The sequence below is a fragment of the Gallus gallus genome, chromosome 2 (assembly GCF_016699485.2).
Source record: "Gallus gallus isolate bGalGal1 chromosome 2, bGalGal1.mat.broiler.GRCg7b, whole genome shotgun sequence".
NCBI classification, from domain to species: Eukaryota; Metazoa; Chordata; class Aves; order Galliformes; family Phasianidae; genus Gallus; species Gallus gallus.
In genome coordinates this window covers 9,547,049-9,574,155 of record NC_052533.1, presented here as the reverse complement: position 1 = coordinate 9,574,155, position 27,107 = coordinate 9,547,049, and the positions used below count along the sequence as shown (strand labels likewise).

Sequence of the window (27,107 nt, the reverse complement as noted above, 5' to 3'; positions counted from 1 at the left end):
TTTTCTTCTCCCAACCTCTGTTCTGTATAACCACGTTTTCTTTCACAATCTTTAAATGAGAAGTTGGAAAGGCTACAAAAATTGGACACTTTCTGTGGGTGATTTTGTTCTAAGCCTTACCAACAGTATATAAAGAGTAGAAGGTTATAGAAAACTCTCCTCTTTCTCACTACAAGAGCTTTCAAAATGACTTACAGGATTAAATGGGTTAGTTTACATTGGAAATCCTAAAGGATTTAGAATTTCAGTAAATGTTCCAAGCACATCATCTCCAGTGTTTGATTCAGTGTATGTATCAGGACGACCCGAGCTTCCAGGTATTCATTTTGCAAAGGTTCCGTGATGAAATCAGCAGTAATGCATTGTGGAGCGTGAATTTGTTTCCATGATGTTTTCAGGTAGGCAGCAAAAAGCTTTTCCGAGCATTAGTGTGTAAAAGACCAGAGATAAAAGCTGCAATATATTCAGGTTGTTTACACAGAGGCAAAATTTTATGTTCGCCAAACAAAGGATTGCAATCATTGACTTCTGAATGGAATAATGAAAAACAGCACTGTAATTTATAGGAATATATTTTAAGAATTTTTGGAAAATATACAAATCTAGAACTCTTTCAACATAGAAACACAGATCATCTTTTTAGTATAATAAGCAAAATTTGATTCTGTCATTTTTAGGATAAAATATATATATTCAACTAAAATAATGCATGGATTTTAGTTAAAATATATACAAGTAATATACAAAATTATGCTACAAATCTTTTAAATGCAGTCAAAAATCATAAATATTTTACACCAAACTGTTTTCTGCTTCTAACAAGACCGCAACAGAAGCAAATTTAGTTTTTCAGATTCCTCAGGCTGAGGTAATGCCCACTTCTTCTTTACACAGTGAATGTCTATCTCTCCAGAGTTGTTGGCCAGCACAATTCCTAACAATCCATTTGTTTTTTCTGGTTCTCCAAGTAGAGCCATAGTTATAACACTGAAATCAAAAGGGGGGAAGAGGGTGGTATGGTTAATTGAGACAAAATGTTTTAGTGAGTTACTTATCTAAATGATTCCTGGTACCTTCTCATTGTCATAGCGTAATATTCCTCCCTATTTCAAGTCCCAGCATGTTCTCTGGCCTTCCAACAGAAGCAATCACTGAATGTAAATGTAAGAGGAAATTTTCCCCCTGTTCACAGATTCCATCATCAGCTTAGAAGCTGATCTTAACATAAAATTATTTTAAGCTTGCAAAAATGAACTGGATACTTTTAGTGGTATTTTCTAAACCACGGAGTAAAACTACTTAAAAAAATGTATTTACTTCTTCCCAAACTAGCAGCACTTTGCTATCTATAGCTGGAAAAACAATAAGGAAAGCTTTTAGTTAGAAGGATATTCACCAAAATAACTTTAAGCCTAAGGAAGAGAGATTCTCCCAGGAGCGTTCCCAGCAGGGAAGAAAGAGAATCCTCAAGACTGTAATTCAGAAAGGCTAAATTGAACTGATTATAGATCAATCTACAGGATACCTCAATATCCTGTAAGTGTAAACTCACCACAGCAATACCACTGTGAGACTGCCCTGGTTTTAGTCTTGGTGAATGTATGCTAGCCAAAAATATTATTGGTTGTGACAGTAAGCACAATATGTATCTTTATATTGAATAACTTAATATACACAGGAATCTAAAATATTCTCCAACATATCTTGTGTATTTTTGGGGCTGATCCTTATTCAGAAAATTATCTTTGTCCTCAAGCAGTCCACTGATTTCAGTGGACGTAACATTTTGTTCCACATGCAAACAGCAACTTTTCCACATACAGAAAAAACAGCTGTCCCAGTGATAACATTATTTCTAATTTTGGCTTATACTAACATGACTTCTTTGTCAGACTGTATAAAATAATATGTAAATAAGTACAGACTAGAATTACACTAGATGTAGTTTCTTTCTAAATTTCAAGAAGTTTAAAAACACAATTAGAAAATCAAATTGTAATGAGGATTTAACGTTAAGCAAAGAAATCTTCACCCAAACTCTAAACAAAATGTAGATCATAAGAATATTAATATTTTGGTAAAAACATAGTAATGTACTTACTTCTCTGATGGAATAGTTTGCTTTGCCACAGGAAACAAATCATTTTCCAGAAGATCCCAGATATAAATATTAGATGATGCATCAAGGACAAAAAACACAGCAGGTCTGGTTAAAGCCCACTGCAGGGCAATAACTGGCTGGCCATTTGTGCTGTCATTCCACTGCATGAGGGGATACTCTGATGTCATTTGGTGTAATCTAATGCTTCCATCTGAACAGCCAACCTATACCGTAGTCAAAAAGAAGAAAACAAGCAGGTTAAAAATCACATTACTTCCAGGTATATAAATAAAATTAGCTATCTGAATTAAGTGGCACGTATCTATCATATTTCACTGTATAGACTATCCAGATTTTAACTTTTAATGTGACCTTGAGTTCAAAAGCAGTAAGTCTGCACTGAGTATACTAGAGTAATCAAATCCACTAATCTTGGGATGAAGCTCCAATTTCCCATTTAAAAAAGTTCTCAAACTATCAATTTCACTAATACTATGATCAGCACAACGTGACAGCAGTGTGACCCAGGGTAAGGTCTAAGCCTTGAGACAAATTCAGAAGGCTACTTAGTGACACAGGTAAACTGTAAAACCAGGAACAGTTTTCAGTAAAACAGATTGTGCTTAACAGTGCAATGATATTAAAGTGATTCATAACGAACAGCAAAATCCAAAGGCAGGCAGATATCACTGATTCCAGACATTTTGTTATACTGTGGCCTTCATCACTTTAGGAAGACACTAGGATTTTCAAATCACAATGACTTTTAAAGATGACTGCAAATTGTACTCACAGTCAAAAGGATTCTTCAAAAACAAACTCTGGATCAGTATCACTCTAAATGCATACACTTGTGAAAATGGAAAAAACTTCCACAGGGGTACATGAAAGCTCTGAGACTGCACATAGTGACACAAGATACATACAGTGTAGCCAAACATTCATTTTATACCTCAAGCAATCCCAATGAAGTCACGTAAATCATAGCATATTTAGCAACATGCATTATTTAAGAGAGGATCAAGTACAAGTATATGCAGGGATAAGTAGATAGAAAGTAGATATGGAGCTAGAGTCAATTTACACTGAATAAATTATCACAAGGGAGATGAGTAAAATACTATGTGTCATAGGAACTGCAGAGCCAGGTTTGAAGACACCTGACCACATGCAGGATGCATTTGCTGCCAGGCATACCCCAAGAGAAAGGGGTTGTCAGCAGGCCAGCTGCAAAACCATGAAGTGGACAGTATGGCAAGGAATGCCCACAGATGCTCCACAGACATTTCTTTCACAGGTATCTTATTTCCAAAATGATTATGTTACTGAAATACATATAAATAAGAGTGAGAAACAGTTTAAGCTTCATCACTGCTAAAGACCTGCTAGTAATGCTGTATTTCAGTAACACCAGAATAATTTAGAGAGCCAAAGGCATCCATGAGACTGACATTTGTTTCTGTGAGCCCCAGATGCTCCATCCTGTACATAAGCAAAGCTACAACATCGAGACACAGTATTTGTTTGACACCCTTCTTCGCAGTTGGAATTAGGGAAATAAATCCATTAACACATCCAGTTAAATTTGTCACACTGGAAAATTTCCCTCAATACATAATTAAAAATAAACTTGCATTAAATAAAAACATTTTCATACCAAAAAGAGTGACTTTCCAAAAGGGAAGAAATCAATTGCATTGATGCTTATTGATCTCATCCCAATCTCCTGGGGTCTGAATAGCTTTGGAAGAACTTTTAAATCATGCCTTGTACCATGGCCTATCAGACCCTGCAAAAACAAAACAAAGCAGAAATTAATTGCATTGTCAGTATTACAAGATAACGTAATTCAAAAGTTTACATTTATATATTTACTTCACAGAACAGCTACCTTTAAAGGTTGTCAATAGTTAGCAAAGGTAACCATATTTTGATAATATTCTCAAATTACAAATTTTATAGACAGTCTCATGACAAAAAATTCAAGTAAATGGGCCCACACCCAAAACCAAAAATGACAACAAAGTGAATTTTATCATATTACTCACAACGTTTGTTCCAACAATGAAATGATTTGGATCAGATGGCAGAAATTTAACAGTCAGCATTTGGGGCATTCTCAGGCGCACATCCTTTGGGAAAAGACTAGGAAAAATAGAAAGGTGAATGACAACAAGAGTATAGTGAAAGTTTTCCCCTATGGCTATGCACGTATCTTACAGAAACTCTCAATCCAAACGTGCATGGATAGCTCTAGGAAATCTACGCATCAAAAAAACGTAAAAAATAATGTAAATATTATGAAATATCCCTTATGTAACAGCAATTCAACAAAGTATAGGAAAAAATAGCTTTATGAGATGCATATGTAAAATCTAAATGCCCCCATTTTCTTACCTGTTATTCAATTCCATGGTAGAGCTATGTACTAACTTCACTTTCCCTCCAGGAATTAAGCCTAAAATTATTGAAATGAATTACTTACACTTTTTCATGTGCTTTGCATTAAGAAAGTGCATCAAAATAAAACCAAAGCTATTAAATAAAAGGATACTTCATAATACAATTGTTTATTGTAGAGGTTGTTTCTAATATGTTAATATGTAAGAATTTTACATAGTTTACAACAATTTATTTCCGAATTATAATCTAAAGAGTTCTAACCTTTGACTTGGATCCCTCACAACTAATTACAGTAATGAGACAGTAAGAATGGTTACAAGAAGTCATTCCGTGTTACTTGTTAGTAATGACCAAAATTCTTCAAACTCACAAAGTTTTTGCAAATGAAAAGAAAATGAATGCCAGCATAATTAAAGTTGTGTTCAGCCCATCAACACAGCTTTAAAATGTACCTTTCTTCAGACAGAAATACCCAGCATCAGCAACTTAACATAGCCAGGTAAGGCACAGGAAATTATAAAACAAAACTTATCAATAATTTAGCAATGCTTTACTGCTTACATATGCTTAGAACTGGGTCGGAATTTTAATCACAGCCATTTTCAGACAGGTAAATATCTAAGTCCACATTTCTTCCAGAACAAAATATTTTTCTTTATTTGGTAACTCAGTAAGGACTTTCTCCTTCTGTTTTCCTTTTAAAGAATCTCCTTTCTTACACTGAATTAAATACCTCACCAAAAAGAGAACTTCCACCATAATTTTTGAAATGGAGATACAGGTAACAACAAAAGCAGTATAACAAATTTGGTTGAAACTAAAGAAGGACAAAGAACAGCACAAAATCTCATCTTTCTTCAAGAAAAGTTGTTGAGGACACACAAATAATCTTCAATGTTATAAGAAATGTTCTTGTCTGTGGTGGCAATCAGCAGCACAGAATTAGCAGAAGAGATTCAGACAGTAGTGAAGCTAAGGCTCCTGTTACCTAACATACAACCCAAAATAGCAAAGATATGCCCTACTCAGAATGAATCTTTTTGTCAACAGTGTTGCTTTCTCCTAGTTTGTTTGCTGTCACCACAGACCATTCTTCCTCCTCAGTAACTTCACAATCTCAAAAGCTTTATCTCTAATATATAGCACTTACCTAAATCAGTTTGTGAACCAGCTAAATCCACTTTCTGTAACTCTACAACTACCTGAAAAGTCAATATTCAACATTAAAAAATAAATATTTACCAGACCTTAAAGTTTTCTTAATGGTTGTAATAATGTATGACATGCCTATCTAAACATTCCTTTAGAGTTAAGTCTAACCTTACAATGATTACAGGTAGACTCTTTACTCCCTGTCAGTGTTTGCAATGCTAAAAATAGTTTCACATGCCCACCAGAAATTCCCTAACAGAAGGCAGAAAATGGGAAATCCCTTCCTATAATTACATAGGATGGTAGCTAGAACCATGTTGATTTAATGGGAAACAAAAGAAAAAACAGCAGGATAATCTTATCCACAGATATCTACATTTTGCCTCTTCAGCGCTTATTTCATATAAATTACAAACATGACTTCTCCCATACATTCAGTACACTCTACGAAACCACTGTGATTCAAACAAAATAAAGGATGTGTATGAATGAGGGCCAAGGTCCATTGTTCAACTGACAGAAATAACTTCAGAAATAGCTGAACATTTTCCTGCGAAGTAGATTGCGTGTTTTGTGATGCTCTTGTTAATAGTTTTGTCTAGCATTAGGGAGTCAGGTCCAACATTTTGAGGAGAATTCCAACAGAATGGCTAGCACTGCTGTATTTTGCAGAGAGGAAATTCTCATCAGAAATGCAAAATTTGCATTGCTGTTCTTTTATTATTATGATGTTATATTCTACCTTTTCACATACATATTACTCACCCACGTATTGAGGATTCCACTTTCATCCATTGAAGCTATCTGAAATGGAGGGCCTGACATTTCTATGGAAGAACAGTAACAATTCATATCCATACAATCACCTTCATCCTAAATGATATCAAAAGATTTTAAACATTTCCTGGATTAATGCATTATCTGAAACTTCTGTATTCTTGCAATGGAATTAATAATGTCTCCTCTATCTCACTGCCTGAGAATCTGGGGACATGAGGGTAAAAGTTTATTTACGAAGGCTGGTCATTTAGGCATAAGGCACAAGAAGAAGCACCAATTACAGTCACACATTTTAAGAGCTGTCACACATGAACAAGTTTCTCTAATGATACGGACAGGAACTTCTGGACATTACAGAAGGATTAAAACTTCCCTAAAGGCAATTTTTGAGTGACCACATTTGTTATGGAAGAACAAAATACAGTCTTGAAAATAGCCATTATTGCAAGCAAGCACTCTCATCTGATGTGATACTGCACAGAATGAACATAAGTCAGAACAGAAAATAAATGTGAAGGTGTACGTAATTGATACTAAAAAGAACTTAGAAGGCAGAATGCAATTAAAAAAAAAAACCCTAGAATTTGGCTAGGACATATTTATTTTACTGGATACCTAAAGACTCAGTTGTACTGATTCTTTGCAGAGCAGTTTACATACCCTCCTGATGAGAGAGGCTCATGAGCCCATAATTCTGATCAGCGTAGAGAGGAGTTGAGACAGGTTCCACTGCTAGTATAGGAGAGGTGTGGTTGACTGAATTTAGAATACCATCTGTAAATAAGAATAATTCAAAGTAAACACTATACTATTTTCAACAAAAACAACAAACTGTATCCACTTTTTAGCTTATAGCAGAAAGATGATTACAAAGATATGCACAAATAATGAACTCCATAGTGAGTTACTTTTAAAAAGTCTCCAGAAGTTACTTTTAGAAAGTAAAAATACAATATTGCAAACAGTTTTTTAAATTAACAAAACACTGTTAGATAAATTAGTGTTTCATCATTTGTTTTCACTTACAATTTTCCAAATTACTGTTGCAGCATTTATGTTACTTTATCACACATTCAACTAACACCTTCCATTTCAGAGCCACCACGAAGAGAACTATGTTAATTTCAACCTCCATAAGCAACAGAGGAAAACATAAATCACTGCTTACAAAATAGGAATGACAAAATTGAAAGAAAATGGCTTTTCCGAAGTATTATTTAATTGACAGTAGTTATCCTTAAATAAACAGTTCACCATGTGTTTGACTACCAGCCCACTGTGCAATGCAAGTCCAAACGTCTTCATTCTACTAAGAGAAAGCAAAAGTCTACCAACAACCAATTCATGTCTACTTTAACATGGCTACTGCAATTAGATATGTTTGTGAATGAAATAAGTTTGGTGCATTTGTAGTATTTATAGTTCCTGCTCACAAGAAAAGGAAAAATAAATAGACTAATTTTGCATTCATTAACAAAAAAATGGTTATGTGCTATTTTTTTACTCTAGGGTACAACACAGTATAAAGTAAAATGGCACCAAACTACAAATAAGATTGAGATGAATCAAAGGTCAAAATGCTGCACTATATATCTCATTCCCAGTTTCTCAACATACAACTACATACATTGAATACTTCAATAAAATAATGACTTGCTCCTCTATTTAAATTTGCACTGAAAAACAATGGTAACAGGCAGGCATAAAGATTCATTCATTTCCATCAGATTCATAAACTGTGAGGATCTCATACACCAATTCAAATGCAGAGTTAATTCGGATTGGGTCTACAAGTATATTATTCATATGCCATAGTAAACTTCTGTAGCTTCTGAATTTGTCATCTATGGATTGTAAGTTTACAAACACCTGCATTATTTGATCATATACTAAAGGATGAGGTGTAGAAAAAAGGAAAACCGCAATGACAAGAAAACGTAAAGGGATGAAAGATCACCCACAAACACTTCTGGAAAGTAAACTGTCTTCTGACTTTCCAGTATGTAACACTAAGTTAAGCTGTTTCTAATCAATGGAACAAACTCCAGTAGGGACTTCAAAGGATCATGCTACCCCCTGAATAGACTAAACATAACCTCTGCAGTGGCTAAACAAGACTATTGAGAAACAGCGTTAGCAGAATTTGTAGTGGAATTGTTCCAGTATCCACCAAGTGACTAATGAGAGTACATTTATACTAACCAGTGGAAAATGTTGGAACCCTAAATGTCCAATCAGTTTCACTGAATGTGACATGAGGGTGCATTCTTGCATCTTCTCGAAGATCCCACACCAACAATGAACCATCTACTGTTCCAGCAAAAACTAACGTTGTTTTCCTGGGACTAAAGCAGCAACATAAGACCTGTTAAGTAGGAAAAATATACACCATTGATATAATGAAAAAGATCAATGATTTGATAAGCCTGAAACACGTTCCTCTTGGGCATGTAAATCCAGAAAAGACAGATTACAGGTGTGTGCTGCAGAAGGACAATTTATTTAAAAGTAGGATACAAAATTTTTAGTAGGCTCCCCCTCACTTGTCAAGACAGTTGTGTAATCTGCAGGCCCTGCCACAAAGCTGAAGGAAGTAATTCAACTGTATCATAGAGAGGAGTAACAAGATGTCCTGACAACATCTGATCCCACTGTTCTACTTGTGTTCACCTTCAAACCATTAAATGGAGCCAACGTTACAAAAGCAACAGCAAAACAAAGATCATCACTAAATTCTAGTATTAAACAGAATACTGTTTGCTCGCGAGGCCCAAATGTGTTGGCTTTTTTTCTTAGAATATGGTGTATCTTGCAACCAGACAAACAAATAAAGAAACAAACAAAAAACAGCAACACAGAATATACAACTATACAACGTTATTAAAACATACCTCAGAGTCACATATTAAAACTTTCTGAGGACAGGAGGGCTGCCAGATGTTCCAAACGCATATGATGCTTTTTCTGTTCAGTAAAGCAACACCTGCTTTTTCAGGTAATCCATGAACAGAAAGCAGTGCCTGCCTCTGAACTTGAGAGACATATAGGCAGGATATTTTCCGGTCTAAAACATTGGAAAAAAACAATTGAGAAAGAAAAGCAATTAAAAAACAATCACCGGAGATGAAAAATCATACTTAGCTGCCATAACAACAGCTAATTAAGCTAACACATAATTATGAAGAATATTTCTGCTAAGAGTGGATTGCTTTTAATGCTATTCAAGAAAAGAGGAGGAATCAGAGAAGGAATCCAAGGGAAGGAAATAGAAAGCAAAAAGGAATAGATTTAGGAACTTAATAGTATGATTATTCTGGGCATAAGCAAGCCAGTTAAAGAGTCTGACATGACATCAGTACATACACTGAAAATTAAGCTGAGTCCCAAACAGGAAACAGCACAGGCCAGGCTTCTGGTTCATCTCACACACTCATGTTAGGATACGTACATCTTTGGGTTATAATAGGTCTTCTTCACACAATTCTAGATATTTTATTTTTCATTTCTCTTTTCATTTGAACTTTTACAGCTTATGTGGGTAAGATACAGCGCACTTCAAATATATCAGGCTATATTTTCTTCATTCAATGACTTTGCTTAATTTATTACTTTGGCCCTACTTTCAGTCTAAAGAGCCCACATGAAATGACATCCTGTGAGGTGGCTCTTCAATAACAGATGCAAGATACAACAAGGACACAACGACATCATGCTAATCAATGGCTATACTTTTGGTTCCATAGCAGCTAGGATGTAACCCATGTGAAGCCATTCTGTACCGAGTTACAGCACGATTAGAACAATTAGAGAAAAGTTAGCATTACATCATCTATATCCTGATATGTGCTGTTTGTACCTCAGCTATGAAACCATAAACAGGATGGTATTTTGCAGAAGGAAGAGTTCAAACTGTATACTACGAAGTGCAGAATAAAGTTCCCTTACCATGGAGGAATGGTTGGTTAGTATTTAACTGGAAACTGCTATCACTAATAGACAGACTGGTTTGTTGAGATCTTAGTTTCCATCCGGGTTGTGCTGCAGCTTGATCTTCCTCTAGCAAAACAGCAATCACCTTTCAAACATAATTACATTTATAGAAGCAAAAGGGTCATCTTATCTTTCAGTTTTCCTAGCTTCAAAAAGCAGATGAATTTAATAAACCTTTACCAACTCTCACGTTAATTTTATACTTTTGCAAATACAGCTTAGCACAGATCTGGTTCCATGCCTTTACAGAGAGATGAATCTCACTGATAGGAAGTATTATTTAGGTAAATTATTTAGATTAGACAGAACAAGTACTGTGAGTGATCTGCCACATTGTAAATTTATGCACACAACTCATAAAGGATATGAAGTATGTAAGTATACCTGGCCTGCTGATCGAAGGAAATTTGCTAATCTTAGTGAATCAATTTTGGGTGTTTGAGCTCCATTTGCTGACATCTCCTGGCCATTTATGGGACCTAGGAAAATAAAAACAACCCAACAAAACAAAAAGAAAAGTGACACTTTATTCGAAAGGAAATCAATTAAGAAAACCATAAGAACAACGTAAGTTTTAAACACAAGGAGAGAGGCAGGAATAACTTCTGTTCAGCAGCAACTATAGTACTGAATAATGTGTTCTACTGGGGAATCGTATCCACTGCCAACAGTCCGAGAGGAAGAAACTGTTTCTGCCATGTATTCTCCACTCTCTCCATCAGGATTCATAGTGCCTACAGCACTAACATTAAAACATTATTCACCTCCAGATACAAGGGCACTTTCTCCTGGATGCTGCGTCCATTTCTCCAGTGTTTCAACCTCCTCAGTCTGAATGTCTCTGTCAAGATTGTCCTCATTACACTGAACATAGGCCTAAAGTATAAAGACAAAGTGAGATGAGTAACACAGCTAAGAATGACAACACAGTACACAACTGGATAGAAATATTCGTGTTTAAATTGAAGTGCTCGATCTCTTCAGTTCCTGAGTTCAGATCTAAGCATATCAACACAAACAGTGTAACCATACATGCATTTGAATAAATTTTACCCAAGAGCATTTGACCTACTGAAAAAATACAGAACAGTTCATATCATATGTATAGACTAAACCCAGAATACCTGGGACAGGGAGCCAAAAACATACATAAAGCCCTTTATGAAACAGGGAAGGAAGGAAGATCTCTTCTAATGCAGAAAGGAAATGGCCTATTTGGCTCAAAAGCTTTAGTATTATTGCTTTATGGTAACAAAAGACTAGCCACGAAAAGTAACAATTTATTAATGAGGTATCTCATTAGCTTAATAACTTCCTTTTGCAAGGGAGACTATTCTCCAAAACAAGAAAAGACATTTTCAGGATTAAAATATTACATTTGTTACTCACCTGCTTAGTGTTCATTTTACCATAGTTCCTAATATACATGTCGTACTCATTTACAGGAGGCAAATCCAATAAACAAAAACTAACTGAGAAGTCCAGATCAATTAGTGGGAGAAGCTCTGCACTCCGTTTTCTTAAGAATACATTTCAAAAGAGAAACACAAAATTAGTTAAGACCAGGTATACTGCATTCCACAAGAAAAATAACTGGATTTTTAGCATTAGCACCTATTTAAAAATCCATTGATCTGTGTGAAGTCCTACTGCTTCACTTGTGTAGATATGTGGCTAATGAAAAATCAATCTTTGTCACAATGGACACAACAGTCTATCCATTCCAATGTCACAAAATTGTTAAGACATTTACATTTCAAAAGTTTACTGCTTGAATTACACATTCATGCTATAGCACAGATTGCGTGGCAATGGCAACATTTTTGTTGTCTTTTCCCTTTTTCCTTTTTTCACTTTCAGATTTCTTTAATATACTTAGTATAAATTCAATTCATGTAATTAGGGGCCTGTACCAATTACATACTTAAGCAGTGTTCCAGATGTATATTTTAGTTGTAATTTCCTCTCAGTAAGATAGTTTTTAAAAAAGAAGAAGATTAGAGTTACATCAGATGGAATCGCTCTTCCAGTGTTTTCTGTTGGATTTTTTTTTATGCATATGGGGAATTTTCACATTTCCCTTTTGCTGCTAAATTATATCTATTGCATTTTCTTATCCACATTATTTTTACTTCTGCTTCCCAATACATCATCTCTTCAGAACCACTGTGGGAACAGATTGCTGAGATACAATTCAAACTCATGAAAATAGCTTCCGCATTAGAAATCTTAAATGACACATTCAGAAAATTCTTACATTATATGAACTGGCGTCATCATTACACACACAAGTCCAAAGTTCTGCAGCTCGTATATGGGATGCTGTCAGTCTACTTATTGGTAGTAATGTATTATCACAGCACTATATTTCAGAAACCTTTTCTGCTTCCAAGAAAATGCTAGTTATCTTCACAGGCTATATACTTTTTAAGCATGTAAAGAAAGTTATATGCATAGCTATTTACATAGGTTCTACAGAGTGGTGCTATATAAATTTGTATGAAAGGCATTTGAATCAGGGGGGATTCACTTTACTGGATTTCAGTTATTTATCTGAATTGCTTGCTCAAATTCCCTCCATAATCAGGAGAGAGTGACAAATAATTCAGAAGATGATTCTTCAGACAGAGGCCTACCTGAATTTCCTAATCTCTCTCCACTGTATATTGAGAAGGTCTAGCCAATGAACTCATACGAAATTTAGACATATAAATTTAAGCAAGATGAGTTAGCTTAGACAGTAAAATTTTCCTTCTGTGAAAATTAGCCACTGACGAGCAGCCACAAAGCAACAGAATCCAGTATTAACAGTAAAACTGAATGTTCTTAGATTTATGTATCCCGTTGGTTTAAGAGCAAATTAGAGAGATATACAGTGCTTCAGATTAATCCTGGTGCTACTGACAAGTTCCACAAGAAATAAGCATTGCTGTGGTTTTTTAGCATAGAGTTGTCTTAGAAGTCTCAAATCTAGATCATTTTAAAATCAGTAATAACATGTTTTCACACCAACTGATGTTATCCTGAAAAGGGAATGTGCTATTTTGGAAACAGTATGTACCATATAGCATCTTGAATATTTCAGGAAATTACAGTTCAGCAGAGCCCTGAGGCTTGCTCTTTTGTACTCTAAGTCTGTATCTAATTAAGTGACTGAAGAATTATACAGAGAAATGACAATGCTGGCAACTCATTGTGTAAAAAAAACGCTACATAAACTGATACAAAGGTAAATTTCCATTGTAAAATGACATATAGCAAAGCCTACTTAAGAACTAATTACTTTTAGGTTACAAAATTATATGTGACTCTAAACTTCACAAGTTTCTAAATTTCAGATATTTCAAATATAATGAACAAAAGATACTTTACACGTTGACATTTGATGTGGATTATTTAAAACACACTTACTTCTGCTTACTAGCCATATTTCGGCTACTTTGTCTTCGATTTGCTGTTTCAAAATCCATGAATATTCCACAAAAAGAGTTTCTGGCAGGAGGATATTGCGTTTCTGTAATGTTATAAAATGCAGTTAGTCTTAAGTCACAGTTCACATGGCACTAAAACATAAAGAAGAAAGTATAAAAAGGGACAGATTTATTACCAGAAAGCTACTAAAAAGTTACTAGATAGCATATTATGCAACCTCTAGCATGCTGTTGGTACAGTAAGCTTTTTAACTTCAGTAATTGGCCAGCCTTTTCCCCTTATTATGGCCCTTTACCAGTCAATCAATATAAGTGAACACTGTAATTTTCACTTTAGAAGACTGATGCAGAAAGTGCCTCTTCCTTTCTTCTCTCATTAGCTCGTCCTCTCTTATCCTGTATACACTAAAACAACCTACGACCAATTTTAAGTTATATTAAATTCACACACAATACACCAGGTCCATGCTACACCTCTAAAGAAGAATTCACCTCTACAGCTACCAGAAGACTCATTAACAGAAGCACAATTGATGCCACTGGATGAATAATCTAAACACTGAATACTGTTTTTTTTTTTAAAGCAACACTTAAGTTCTGTATTAAGATCAGTATTCGCTATCATCTTATCTTAACTTTTACTCTCTTCCCTGGCCAGGTGAAAGCCAAATGAGCCAAATATTTAACTTCCAGACAGGACTCATAATGCTTCACTTCCTCAGAGGAAGAGTGCACTTACTACTGGGGCTTTCAACTTCTAAATTTTTTTTACTAGAATGATTAATAACCATTTTAACCAAAACAAAACTTCGGAACTTTGTCCAAATAAAATAAACTAAAATAAAATTGTGTAATTTACAAGAATGCAATAAGTACTGTAATTCAGAATTTGTAATCTCTCTATAAACATTACGTATTAAAATTCCATACCCTTCATTAGATCTGGAGCTTCAATAGATTTCTGTTATCAATTCCACATTAATAGAAAAATAATAAGAATTACATTAATCTACTACAAGAAGAAGTCCATACTGCAATTTAGTGTTTCTGACTTGCGACAAAAACTTAACTGAGAATCTATTGATACCATAAAGGCTCAAAGAAACACAATGCCATTCTTTTATGACCATCTTAGTTCTGCCATACTCTGTAATAACTAGAGTAAGAACTTGTCTAAGATTCTTTTCCACAACAATGCTACACTGTCTTTCACAAAAGTAGAGAGTGTAAAGAGGAACCACAGGTGTAGCTTGCTAAATAAAAAGATCTGGGACTCAGAGGTGTCAGATCAACTAAAGGTAAGACTACATCTTAAAAGTGATACAAAACTACACATGTAAGCATGTATGCTTTTTTCACTCCTTTCCTATCAGAACAGTGACTACAATCTTGATTAAAAGAAGACCAATTAATGTCATCAGAAGACCCAAACTGTTCTAACACATTTCAAAATCCAAACCTCCTCATCCTTCCCTTACCCAAAATAAGAAACATTAAATGTTAGTCTGTACGCTTTTATACTTCACATTTTCAATGATTAGTAATGCCTCTGAATCATTCTTTAGCAATATGAGAAGTTACAGCACTTATCCACAAACCTAAGTGACTCATCTGAAAGACCAGATTTCTGCCTTTTGGCAGACTTCTGGAAGAAATGGCCTGTTTACTCATAAGCTGTATGGGTTACTCATGCATTTAATATAAAAAGACTGGTCCCTACTCACATACCCATGACTGGTTCCTGTTTTTCATTTTTGATTGTCTGTGGCAGTGAAGTACAGATTCTGTCATTTTCTGCATTAATTGCTCTTTGAATTTCTTCAATTTCTGATGTTTTGGAAAAATGAATCTCTCTTAGTTTGTCTTCTGTATCTCCTTCTTCACTTCTGTCTTCATCGTAATCATCAAAATCATCTTCATAATCCTTTACAAGTAACAGTGCTTTCAATAACTAATAAACATGGATTACAGATGCATTCTTCAAGATTGGCTTAACAAATTAGGAAATGCATTCCTGATAAAAACAAAATTCCCATTCATATGGCTACAAATTCTCTGACTGAATGGAACTTAAAAATAACTACTATTTTATATAAAAGCAATGTGTGCTGATAGTGTTGGCATATTAACCAAGGGAAGAAAGTCCCCTAGTATTTGCTCTTCAGTGCCTCAAATAAGATTCTTTTTCCTTTTATTTTTTTTTTAATATCCTAAAGTAGGGGCTGTTTGTTCAGGCAAATTATGTATTCTTTAAAGAACATAGTGGTGTTCAGTACCGTAAATGCTTCATACCCATACAAAGTTGTTTATTTGCTGGTTAAATTCAATGCCTTCAATGGTACCCTCCAATCTTCCTAAGGTCCATATCATCCATTTTCAAGTCCATCCTCAAGCACATAATAATAATTCTTTTAAACACAACTAAGACAATTCATCTCATGCTCACAAAATCACTTAACAAAAGATATGAAGAAGCTTTAGAAGTGCTTGCTTATCTCTTACTGAATGCAAAGGGCTACTATAGTGGATACCTCAATGGTAGGCATCAGACCTAACCTCAGTGGAGATGAATTCTACTTTAGCTGAACAAAGATGACTATGTGGTTGGTTCAGCTAGCAAGGAAAGTCCATTTGGTATAGTATTTTATCTTAACTTTAAACTAAATAAAAAAGAACTAAAAATAAGAGAGTCCAATTAAACAAATAAATGGAAAAAGTATTGACATATAGCAGTCCTTTCAATGTATTTTTGCATTAGAAAAACAATGGGGACATTTTTTCCCTCATTAAATTGATAATTTGCTGCCATTATTTAAAAAGTACATCATTTTTCACAGAAACCTGTTTAAATAATTGAAAGTCAGACAGACAGAAAAGGCATCTTATGAAGACTTCAGCAAAAGAGAAAGTTGGTTCCCAATCACCAATGGTAACTAAGTAAATATAGAGAGTTTCAACATAACATTTTAGTTACATATTTAGATAGCCAAGTTAAGGTCACCAAAAAGTAAAAATAAAAAGCATTCCACATCCTTTAGTTTACATTTCTGTTAATAAAGTTAACCAATATTTTGACACTTGAGAATTATTTCAAAAGGACAATTTTATGTTTTTACTTACTTCAAAATCATCTTCATAATCTGCTGAAAAGTTATCCGGTTCTGGGTCTGAATTATAGATGTGTGTACCTTTAACTTCCTAAACAAAAACAGTAAGTGAAACTGTTACGTGGTATCACCAAAATCATATTTTGTAACAACAAAATAAAACTGTTCTATTTTTTAGGGGATTACATAAAGATATCTCTATACCTAAACCATACTGCAGGACTCCATTTGTGGATAAAATAATGCAGATGTTGGAATCAGGAAAAGAGATACATGTATGGAGTGAGAAAATAAGTCTTACATATAAAAAACTTGGTAAACATTCAATTCTCTAATATACTTACATGCAGTAAGGTTTACAGAATCACTGAAATAACTTCAGAGAAGCTGCCTTAAACTTATTGAACTTGTTTAAAATAACTAACATGGTAATAACCCCAACACAATAAAAAACAAACCAAAAGCTTAACCAACACACATCAACCCATCAATCTTTAGTCAGTCACACGTTTGAACCTTTCATGACTGTTCAAGAGCTTCCTGTCTCAGGTAACAGTCTTCAGACTAGGAATCCCCTACATATACCCTCTGCATCAGGACCAGGGATTGGAAACTCATGAAATTCATTTCAGCAGTTTGTCTAGCTCAATGCCTACAATCCCATTTCTATCAACTGCAAATACAGCATGGATTGGTAACTACCTGCTTTTCAATGAATGTAGTACTTTCCTCTCAGAGGTATTACAGATGTTATAAAAGCACAGACAGCTTATATGGATACCTTGTTTTTCAGTCATCAAACGGATAGAACTAGAACTAGAGTACTTGTATTTCTGGCTGCCACTTTCAGTCATTTTCCAGACTAATCTTGGGATCAAGAATAGATTATATTAGTTAGGCTGTCATTTGGAACAACATGGACAAAACTGGGCAAAACTTCCCCATGGAATTTGGCTTAACTACCCCCTTCTAGTTTGCAGTCTATTACCAATGAAGACAGAGAAATTAGTGCAGAAGACCAAACTTGGAATAATTAAACTGCTTATTTTTCCCCACAGATTACAGAGGTAATTCAGGGAAGTTTATGTCCTCACCACAAACAACTCATACCTAAAGGTAAGTTAAATCTGGGCCTTAATGATTAGTGCAATCCCAGCTGCAACCTGGAACCTCAGCTGTTGGAAACAATGGAGGAAGAGAATAGTTGGAATGCATTAGTTGATCCAGCATGACTCTCCACCACAGTGAAAAGAACTGTGCATATTAAAAATATGTTGGAAAGCTTCTTTCAGGAACACATAAGTATTTATGTCCCGGACAGTATTACGCAAGGCACTGATGACAATTTGCATTCAATACTGAGTTCAGCTCTGGCCACCCATATTCAAGAAAAATGAATGCAAATTGAAACAAAGAGACAGATGCTCAGATTATGGGAAGAATGAAGAGTTTGGATTGTCAGGGTCATCAAAAGAAGGTCAGAGAAAGAACAGAGATGCTTCCTATAAACTCAATAGGAGAAGAAAACCTAAAAAAGTATTTAGGCTAAAATTTAGTCCTAAAGCAAGAATAACAGAAATGTATAGACATTAGAACAAAAAAATAACAGATAACAGAGGTCTTAGAACAGTCTTGAAACAGATGTATTTGTAGCTTGAAAACAGGTTATAATAGAAGTTAAAACGTCTTTGAAAGATATACATCTGAGGTATGTATGAAAGATAAATGGCTGCCCACAACATGAGAATACAAAAAAGCATATGTTTTCAATCAGTACAACCACATTTTCTCCCATCAGAACCCTAACCATATTAAAAAAACAAAAAAACACCAAAAAAGAATTTGGGTTTTGGAGGATGGTTACAAATAGTTCAAAATATCATAAAATATTTTAAAGCTTTTCATGATAAAATTATGCTAATATCTGCATAGATGGTTCCAAATAAACCCAAGTTTGTGGAGCTTGCATACTACACTTGCTGAAAACGCAGGTCTGTCAGCACCTGTCCATTTAAAAACAAATGAATGAATGAACACCCTGCCTGTTTATAAAAATACTTTCTTCTTTCCTGTGGCAACTGCTGAAAGTAAAACAGAATTACATTGCTAGCTGCATTTTATTTGGCTTACGCTACACTTTATTCGCCTGTGTCAGCTGTTTAGAGAAAGAGAAATATAGATAACTGTAGATTATTTACCTTACATATGCCTGAAGTCTTTCCACCTACTGAGAATTACTTTTTCAAGTGCAGAAGATACTGATAAAAGATTAATAACTGGCTACCTTTAATGCTTGGCAAATTTATACAGAATAAATCCACTTGTTAATGCTACATCTGAAAAGAGAGTTTGATATCTGAAGATCAATGAATATACATAAATTTTATCTCAGAATGGTGAAATGGTATTGTATTGAAATACATATTGTAATTGTTATTAACCCAAAGAAAAACACAACATTCTAAGATTCAAAATCAGGTATTTTTACCTGTTGACTTGTGTCTCTTTTCTCATTTTCACTGATTTTTCCTTTATCTTTTCCAGTCCTATTGAAGAACAGAATGTCAATTTTAACAGTTAACTCAGAAGAAAGCACTGTTTTTTGTTGTTGTTGTTGTTTGTAAGAAAAAAAATTACTGCTTCTTCCTGCAAATGAAAAAACCCTGAAACTTTCCAATATAAACAGGAACATTTCTGCATACACTTTTATAGATCTCTTTTTGATATAAAGTAAGAATGAAACCACAAAGAGATCAGTCAGCCAAGAATTGCAAAAAAAAAATTTATCCAGATATAATGTCAGCAATTCCATCAGTGCAAAAGAATGATGAGGGAGGAAAAAAATCTGAAATCCACACATATTCATTTTAGTAATACCTGCAGTCAACTGGACATCAAGATAATATTGGTGTAACATAACATGTGCTAATCTATGTAAATCACAGTCTGACATTCAAAGCTGGTGTTTCATTCCGAGGGTTTCTTTATGAGGACGAAACAATCAGGGAGAAAACCAAGAACCACCTCTGCTCCTTAACAATTTTTTTGATTATTTCAGAAACTGAGTATCAGGCTTCAAGACTGTTCTGAGTTCTTCTTTAAGAAGGAAGAAAGTGCTCAGATATACTGGTGGTTGGACTGACAAAGATGAAAAAGCAACAGTAAAAATAGGGTGGTGTTTGTCATAAACCTTACATTTGTCCACATGACTACATAGTGAATTTCAGGTGGTAAAAGAACAGCATTTTTTCTCCTGAGCAAAGTGGCTAGATTAATATATCTGTAGTTTGCAAGGACAGCAAAATTTCTCCCACTACCCTGGTGCACAAAAAAGAACAAACAGAATATAAGTATACATGGTATACATGTTTTTAAATAAATCATACTGGAGACAAAACACTAGATACTGTGAGATCAAGAATTCATGCTTAATGTTTTAGCATTGACTGCATCTGAGTAGATGCCATACAGTACACACTCATTTTAAATCTCTGAATTTACCTTACATGCTCATGGCTCATTTCTTCTCCTTGATTCTCCTCCTCTGTTTTGTGTTCACTCTTCTGTAAAAAAAAAAAATCACAATATTCAAGTGTCAGAAATGCCAGAAGGAAATATGTACATACGCCTGTATTAGTAGTAGTGATACTTAACAGTAAAACAGGTTTATAATAAACGAATTGCAACAACACATTGGACATTGGTCATTGCTTGTAAGAAGTTCTGTGTATTAACTATTTTCAGAATACTCCCCTCTTTACAGCTATGTTAAAGAAAGAAACCAAAATATATGTTATATACATGAGTTTCTCCTGAAAATATTAAATACTTGGGAGAGTACAGGAAAAGGGACCTTGAGCCTTCTCCTTTGCTTAACACAACCCCTATAGAATTTACTCCAGCCAAGTATTAACTTATTTAAAGGATGCCTTAAAGTTACTACACTAGTTAACAATGGTTTCCCAGTATATGACTAGACTCTTCAAGTCCATATTATGAAGGTATGTCTAAGTCTGGAAATGTACTCAATAGGTCCTTCAAGATAAATTCCCTTTTTATCTATCCATGAACATAAGAAAAAGGAATGTAACTCTGAAACAGAATCATCAGCATAGCTGATGTATAGCTGAGTATATTCAGTAACAGCTACTTGAATAAGTCACTACATTTTAATGCATCGCCAGCCTGCTCTTGACTTTTGAAGGTCACAGTAATCAAGAATTTCATAAAAGAAGTGAATTTCTGACATATACATAAGTTCCCAGTTTAAATTTCATGGGCAGAATCGGCTCTGGATCCAAACACTTAAATGCAGACGCAGTATTTCAATATACTATCTTAGCCTCAAATTTCAGAAGCTGACATACAATCCTACTATTTTTATTGCTCACTTTATCAGTAATTATATATAAAACAATGAGAGCAAGTGACAAGGTAATGATTTTAAGTGTAAAAACAAAACAACTAACCCTAAGATCAAGCTTCTTTCTTTCATTTTCCCCACTTTTTACTCTCTTCCTATCTTCTGCTGGCTGTCCTCTGTCTTCACAGGAGTATTCCTCCACAGATCTCTTTGACTTATGTCTTTCTTCCTCTTCTTTTTTGTAAGATTTATGGCCTCTCTCTTTTGAAAGTCTGTCTTTTTCCAGCCTAATGGAATGTTCTTTTTTTTCCCTGTATCTCCTTTCTTCTTCTTTACCCAATTCTTTATCTTTCTGTAACTTGTGTCCATGTTCACCTCCTCCAACTTTGTCTGCTAAAAACATGTCGATGCTGGTTTTCGTATTATTATCCTGAAAAATAAGAAAAATAACACTGAAGAGCTAGAAAGCTCTACAAGATTGTTTTATCTTACAAACACATAGTTTAAATGGATAAACATAGACAGATTTGCTAATTAACTCTCTCTTTTTGCCATTATAGATCTTCTGGCCATTTTTTTTTTTTCATAAGCAACGATGTAGAAGCAAGTTGTGAATTATCACAACACTTCAGATTCTGATATTTCTTCGGGGCACTGCATAGTTTACTACAGTCTCTTTCAATTACATATTCTTCACATATAAATTTAATGATTTAATTACTAGGTCCAACAGTCTCTTTCAATTACATATTCTTCACATGCAATTTAATTATTTAATTACAAGGTCATCTATCATAAAGTAAGGTGTATACCAATATCCTTGCAGCAAAGCATAAATAGCAGATGAGAAAATCTGATGAAGCTGTACAAAAATAAAGCTATTTTTAAACCCAAAATTCCTTTTTATTTTTTTTTAAAGGAATGAAATATCTCCTTAAAATAGAATAGCTCAGTCATATTTTGTTGTATATTTTGTACACTCATGAGAACTTTGCTTTATATGCAGTTCTTGAATTTCTTGGGGAGTGTGGTCTGATCCAGTTTCTTTCTTATTTTACAATCTTATCTTACTCCATCACAAAACACTGCATTCCTTTCCCTTACCTTCTTCCTTGTATGTCTTCTTTCTCGCTCTTCACCTCTGGTTTTCTCCTCTTCTAGAAAATATGTAAAAAATGTGCACAAACTTTGTACATAATTAACTGTAGAAAACTGAATGTAGAAATTATTTTTACATTATTTCATTGACCGTTACTTTCTAAAACACATTAACTTTCTAAAATAAGATTCAGTTGAAATTCTCTCTACAAAGCTTTCTACTTTCCTGATGAATCCCTCTGTTCTTAATAGCCTTTTGTAATGCTAAGAGTAACTACACATGCTACTAACTACTATTTGGGATTCCAATACATCAAGCAGTAGAGAATGTATGGGCAGGAAGGTGCTTCCATTCTAGTCAACTGACCAACAAAAACAGTGAAGCTCACTATCTTTCCAAAGAAAGGGAAGTCAGCATCAAAATTAAAAAAATAAATAAAAAATATGCCACAGATTCTGTAAAGATACGTATTTCATGAGGTGCTCAAACCTGCTTGTCTTCATTCTCTCTGAATTTCTACCTAGAAAACAAATACTTCAAAGTAAAAGAGCAACACAAAGCAACTTACCCAAACGATGCCTGCTTTTTTCTCTTCTTCTGTGATGTCCTTTATCTCTTCCTTCAAATGATTTAAGATTATTTTGCATATCTGTTTGCTTTATCTCATGTCTTTTATGCATTTTATCACCTTCTGTATTGCTCTCCCTGTCTTTATCTTTTGGTACATGGTATCTTTCCTTCTCTAAACTTGACTCTTTAAACTTATCTTGATGTCTCTCTCTGTCTTGATCTCTGTGGTGTTCTTTTCCCCTTTCTCTCATTTTATCCTTGTCTCTTTCAACAGATCTCAGTCTCTCTCTCATTCTTTCCTTGCTCTTCCCTCTGTCTTTGCGTTCATCTTTGTAAGTGCCTGTGGCATGAACAACCTTCTCTTTCTGCAGTTTCTTTTCTCTGTGCTTTTTGTCTTCATTTTGACTCTCTGGCTGTGATGCCTGATGTACCAAAAAAAAAAAAAAAATCTGTTAGAAAGAACATATAAGTGAGATTTATAAGATGCACTCCCAATGCATGTGAAAAGATTTTGGTAAAACAAACAAACAAACAAACAACAACAAAAAAAACCAGTAGAACTGTGCATTATTCTGTTTAGAGTTAGGCAAAAAAAAAATATCTGAGTGTCTTAAATCATTTAGCTCATTTAGAGAAACTGTGCCATCTTGTAAAATATATAACAGAAATAAAGAGCAATGATGGACAACTGGTTATCCTGCAACTGCCATTAGAATAGAAGACTAGATTTTACTTGAACAGAAAGCAGAACACAACATAAAAAGTTGTGAAAGAAAATTTTTGGCATAGATCCCATGAGGATGCTACTATCCCTGTATCTTTTCAACATTATAAGAAGTTATATTTGAACATTCATGGAGCATGTACCAAAGCTCCCACTGGTTTAGCTACATCCAAGATTTTGGCTATTTATTTAATGCAGAACAAACAGAACTTCATTTGATTACAGTCAATGAGTAAAGTGAATTAAACTTTATCCATCTGTCTCACAGTAATGAAAGCCCAATCACTCTATTTCTGGGGGGACCAAAACATTCCAAGCCAAATTTGTTAGCATTACCTTACATGGAAGTAGAGGAAATATTACTGAGTATCTAGAAAGCACAAAGTACTTACTACAGCATTGGCACTGAACTAATGGGAAGCTTTGAAATGCAATTGGCAGAAAGTTAGGTAAAAAACAAGCAGAGTATCTACTGATTGTCAAAGAACTAATGAGTATCTGCACAAGACAAAGAAAGATGAGCACTGGAAAACAGCTTTTAAAAAAATATCTGATGAATGTGAATGGTATTACTGATCACAGCATGAATGTGTATTTGGCCAATGGATAAAGTAATTAACCAGCTTATAAGCACATGAGTAATATAACATAACAACAGCAATTACAATGAAAAACGTAGATGTAGGAAACTGAGTAAGTATGTATAAAGCAGAATCGTAACTTGGATTTGGGCGGTTGGCAAATCACATCCCATTGTGTAATGTGATTCCCATACCAGTGGTATTATTTCCACTTACTTAATTATGAAATCTGAGCAGTAATATTATATGACTTACATTGCTAGAAACAGTTGAATGTGCCAGACACTGGACATAGCTGGACTAGAGAGGTTCCAGAATAGCCCATTGTGGAGCTAAAGATCCCAGAACACAGAGTTCCAAGTAGAACAAGCAGTCATACCTCTCTGTTTAGACTGTCCACAGATGCCATCTCTACAAGGTAACTTAATACAAAAATTAATAGAAATAAAATTACCCTAAGATGTTTCCTAAGTTCTTCTGATTTCCAAGTATCTTCTTTGGTTCTTCTCTAAAACAGAAAAGATAGCAAGACAGTAATCAATTTCAGTGAGAAGTAAATCACTTAAAAATAATAGCTTTTCAAAGGCAAGGATCAAGCTGGCAAGTAATGCCAAATTTTGTTATGTAAACATTAATTTAACTTAGTCTTAATGTATATGTGTTAAGGTACTTTCTTATCAGGTACTTGCAATGTATCTGATTTGACTAGTCTTGGAAGAGGCTTGAAGCTCAGACTTCTACTGGATTAACCAGCTGTTTCCATAAAGCCTCACGGATACTGCCTATGATGACAGACAGTAGGGCCCTCTAAGGAAGCTCAAAATTCTCTCTTTTTTCAATGATAGTCATTCAGTAGTATTACAGACCAAGTGGGTAAACACAGCTGGGCCGCATACCTTTGGGAAGTAATCAGTGTATCAATGTTACTGGGTTCAACCTCCTGCTTCTACCTTCAAAGTCCAGGTCAGAGACTTAGTTTTTAATATCTCTGAGGTTGGTGATTGTACTGGGAATTCAGTTTCAGGGTTTGAGCACTCCCATCGGAAAATATTTGCCATATACCATGTCATAATTTCCCTCACTGGTATTTAGGGCTGTTGTCTTCTCTCACTGACCATTTCAGTGAAGACTTTGGCTCCATTTTTTCCACATAACCTCTTTAGATACTTGAGGACAGTAGCAGACCCTCTCTTTCTTTTTCTCTGGCTTCAGTGGCTCCCCAGCTGCTTTCCCACTCACACGACACATTCCAGACCACAGCCACCTCACTGCCTTCCTCTCATTTCCAACACCATTTGCCTAATTGAGAGCTCTTGAAGAGGTAAAGAATTAAGGCCATCCCTCCAGTGGATTATACAGAACGAGGATTATTCCATTACAGGAATAAGGACTTCCTCACTATCACTACTTGGCTGACTTCGCTGGGCCAACAGAACCGGGAGCCAAAGGAGCGGCGCAGGGAGCGCCTCAGGGCGGGCAGATGAAAGGAACGCGGGCGGCAGCAACGAGACCCGGCCGGGCGAGGGGGCCTCGCGGAGCAGCGCAGCACCTCGGGCACGCAGGGCTGCGGCAGGCCGGGCAGAACCAGCCGAGCCGGGCGGAGGAGCCGCGCTGCCACCCCGGGGGCCCTTTTGAGGCTTCTCCCGACTCCCGCAGCAGCATCCCTCACCTTATCGCCCTCCATGGCGGGGCGGTACGTCCCACCCTACGCCACCGGCCGCCTCCCGGAGGGCACGAAGGCCCGGTGGCCGCGTCCGGGCCTGCCTAGCAACGGGCGGCGGGCGAGGACCCGCCTCGGTAGCGCCGCGCGGGGTTGTGGGAACGGGAATGGCAGTGTTGAGAGGGGCGGGAGCGCCGTGTGCGCGCCTGGGCCGTGGCGGAGGCGGGAGGCGTTCCTCCCTGAGTTGGGTTTCCTCAGGCGGTCTGAGGGCCAGGGGAGGGGTCGGCTCTGTACTGCTCCGCGTTGTTCTGTTCGCTGTTGACCTTCTATAGGCTGAGAACCGTGAAACCGTTCCTAAGCGTAGAGAATTCTCTTTTAGTGAAGTTATCCGCGGTTACTGTACGAAGAAAAACGCTGACTGTGATACGCTGCGTCACGCATAAAATAGACGTATAAAAACGGTGATAACGTTCCCCCAAGCACCAGAGCTGTTCTGTCCCACACAGCCGGTGGCAGGCTGCCCAGCACACGTGAGGCGAGGCAGGCGCTGGTGGCCTGCGGGCAGGGAGCGGGCTGTTCTCACAGCGCGTATTTATAACGTAGTAACGTGCTGTGCCGCTTCAAAGCGCTGGTGGAAGCTCCTGCGGGCGCTTGCGGAGTACTTTTTCTTAATATCAATTAAAAATCAACAATAACGACAATAAAAAATCCCCACGGTCCTGCTTTAGTTGCAGAGGAATTGCAGCACTGACTTCAGTTATGAAATTTAACCCTTGGCCTTAAATAGTCTCCTGACAAACACGTACAAATCATTGATGGAGAGTCCTCCTTTTTTCCTTTCCGTGTTTCCTTGTGTTGCAATGTAAATTAATAATGTAAAGTTTGCCTCGCTGTCTCGAATATGAAGTCTTTCCCTTCATCATGTAGCAGAAAGGCAAATTAAAGAAGCAATTCAGAGAAGAAAATCTTGATATTTTATTTTTTAAAAATCAAGTATGACATAGGATCATAGAAAGGCTTGGATTAGAAGGGACCTCAAAGACCATCCTGTTCCAACCCCCTGCCATGCGCAGGGTTGCCAATCACTACATCAGGCACCAGCTCAGGCCCATCCAGCCTGGCCTTGAATGCCTCCAGGGATGGGGC

General features: G+C 35.8%; 1 protein-coding gene across 4 annotated transcripts; it reads right to left on the bottom strand.

Annotated features, from left to right (window-relative positions):
• Positions 1-554: 554 nt before the first annotated feature.
• Positions 555-26,084, bottom strand: WDR60 (WD repeat domain 60). 4 transcript variants are annotated; one of them, XM_025148317.3, is made up of 24 exons: positions 25,971-26,084; positions 24,756-24,809; positions 22,995-23,418; positions 22,432-22,484; positions 21,434-21,757; positions 20,466-20,527; positions 19,453-19,510; positions 16,978-17,055; positions 15,586-15,808; positions 13,838-13,940; positions 11,816-11,945; positions 11,191-11,302; positions 10,811-10,905; positions 10,382-10,511; positions 9,328-9,500; positions 8,639-8,801; positions 7,097-7,210; positions 6,422-6,483; positions 5,655-5,706; positions 4,499-4,559; positions 4,150-4,246; positions 3,759-3,890; positions 2,102-2,325; positions 555-987 (listed from the first exon to the last, which is right to left on the bottom strand). In XM_025148317.3, exons 1-24 carry the CDS (start codon positions 25,983-25,985, stop codon positions 816-818), a joined length of 3,111 nt encoding a protein of 1,036 aa, XP_025004085.1. In that variant the 5' UTR covers positions 25,986-26,084; the 3' UTR covers positions 555-815. The 4 variants fall into 4 exon arrangements, with proteins under 4 accessions (XP_025004085.1, XP_015137633.1, XP_025004086.1 ...); XM_015282147.3 differs by having other exon boundaries at positions 15,586-15,781; XM_025148318.3 differs by having other exon boundaries at positions 22,432-22,481.
• Positions 26,085-27,107: the final 1,023 nt, after the last annotated feature.

What these genes read in the sequence shown, in the direction of transcription:
- WDR60 (XM_025148317.3), bottom strand. An exon ending in AAAACAGGAACCAGTCATGG is followed by an intron (nt 13,941 to 15,585) that starts GTATGTGAGTAG and finishes ATAACATTACAG; the next exon opens with AAACGCAATATCCTCCTGCC. An exon ending in GGTTCCAACATTTTCCACTG is followed by an intron (nt 7,211 to 8,638) that starts GTTAGTATAAAT and finishes TCTTATTTACAG; the next exon opens with ATGGTATTCTAAATTCAGTC.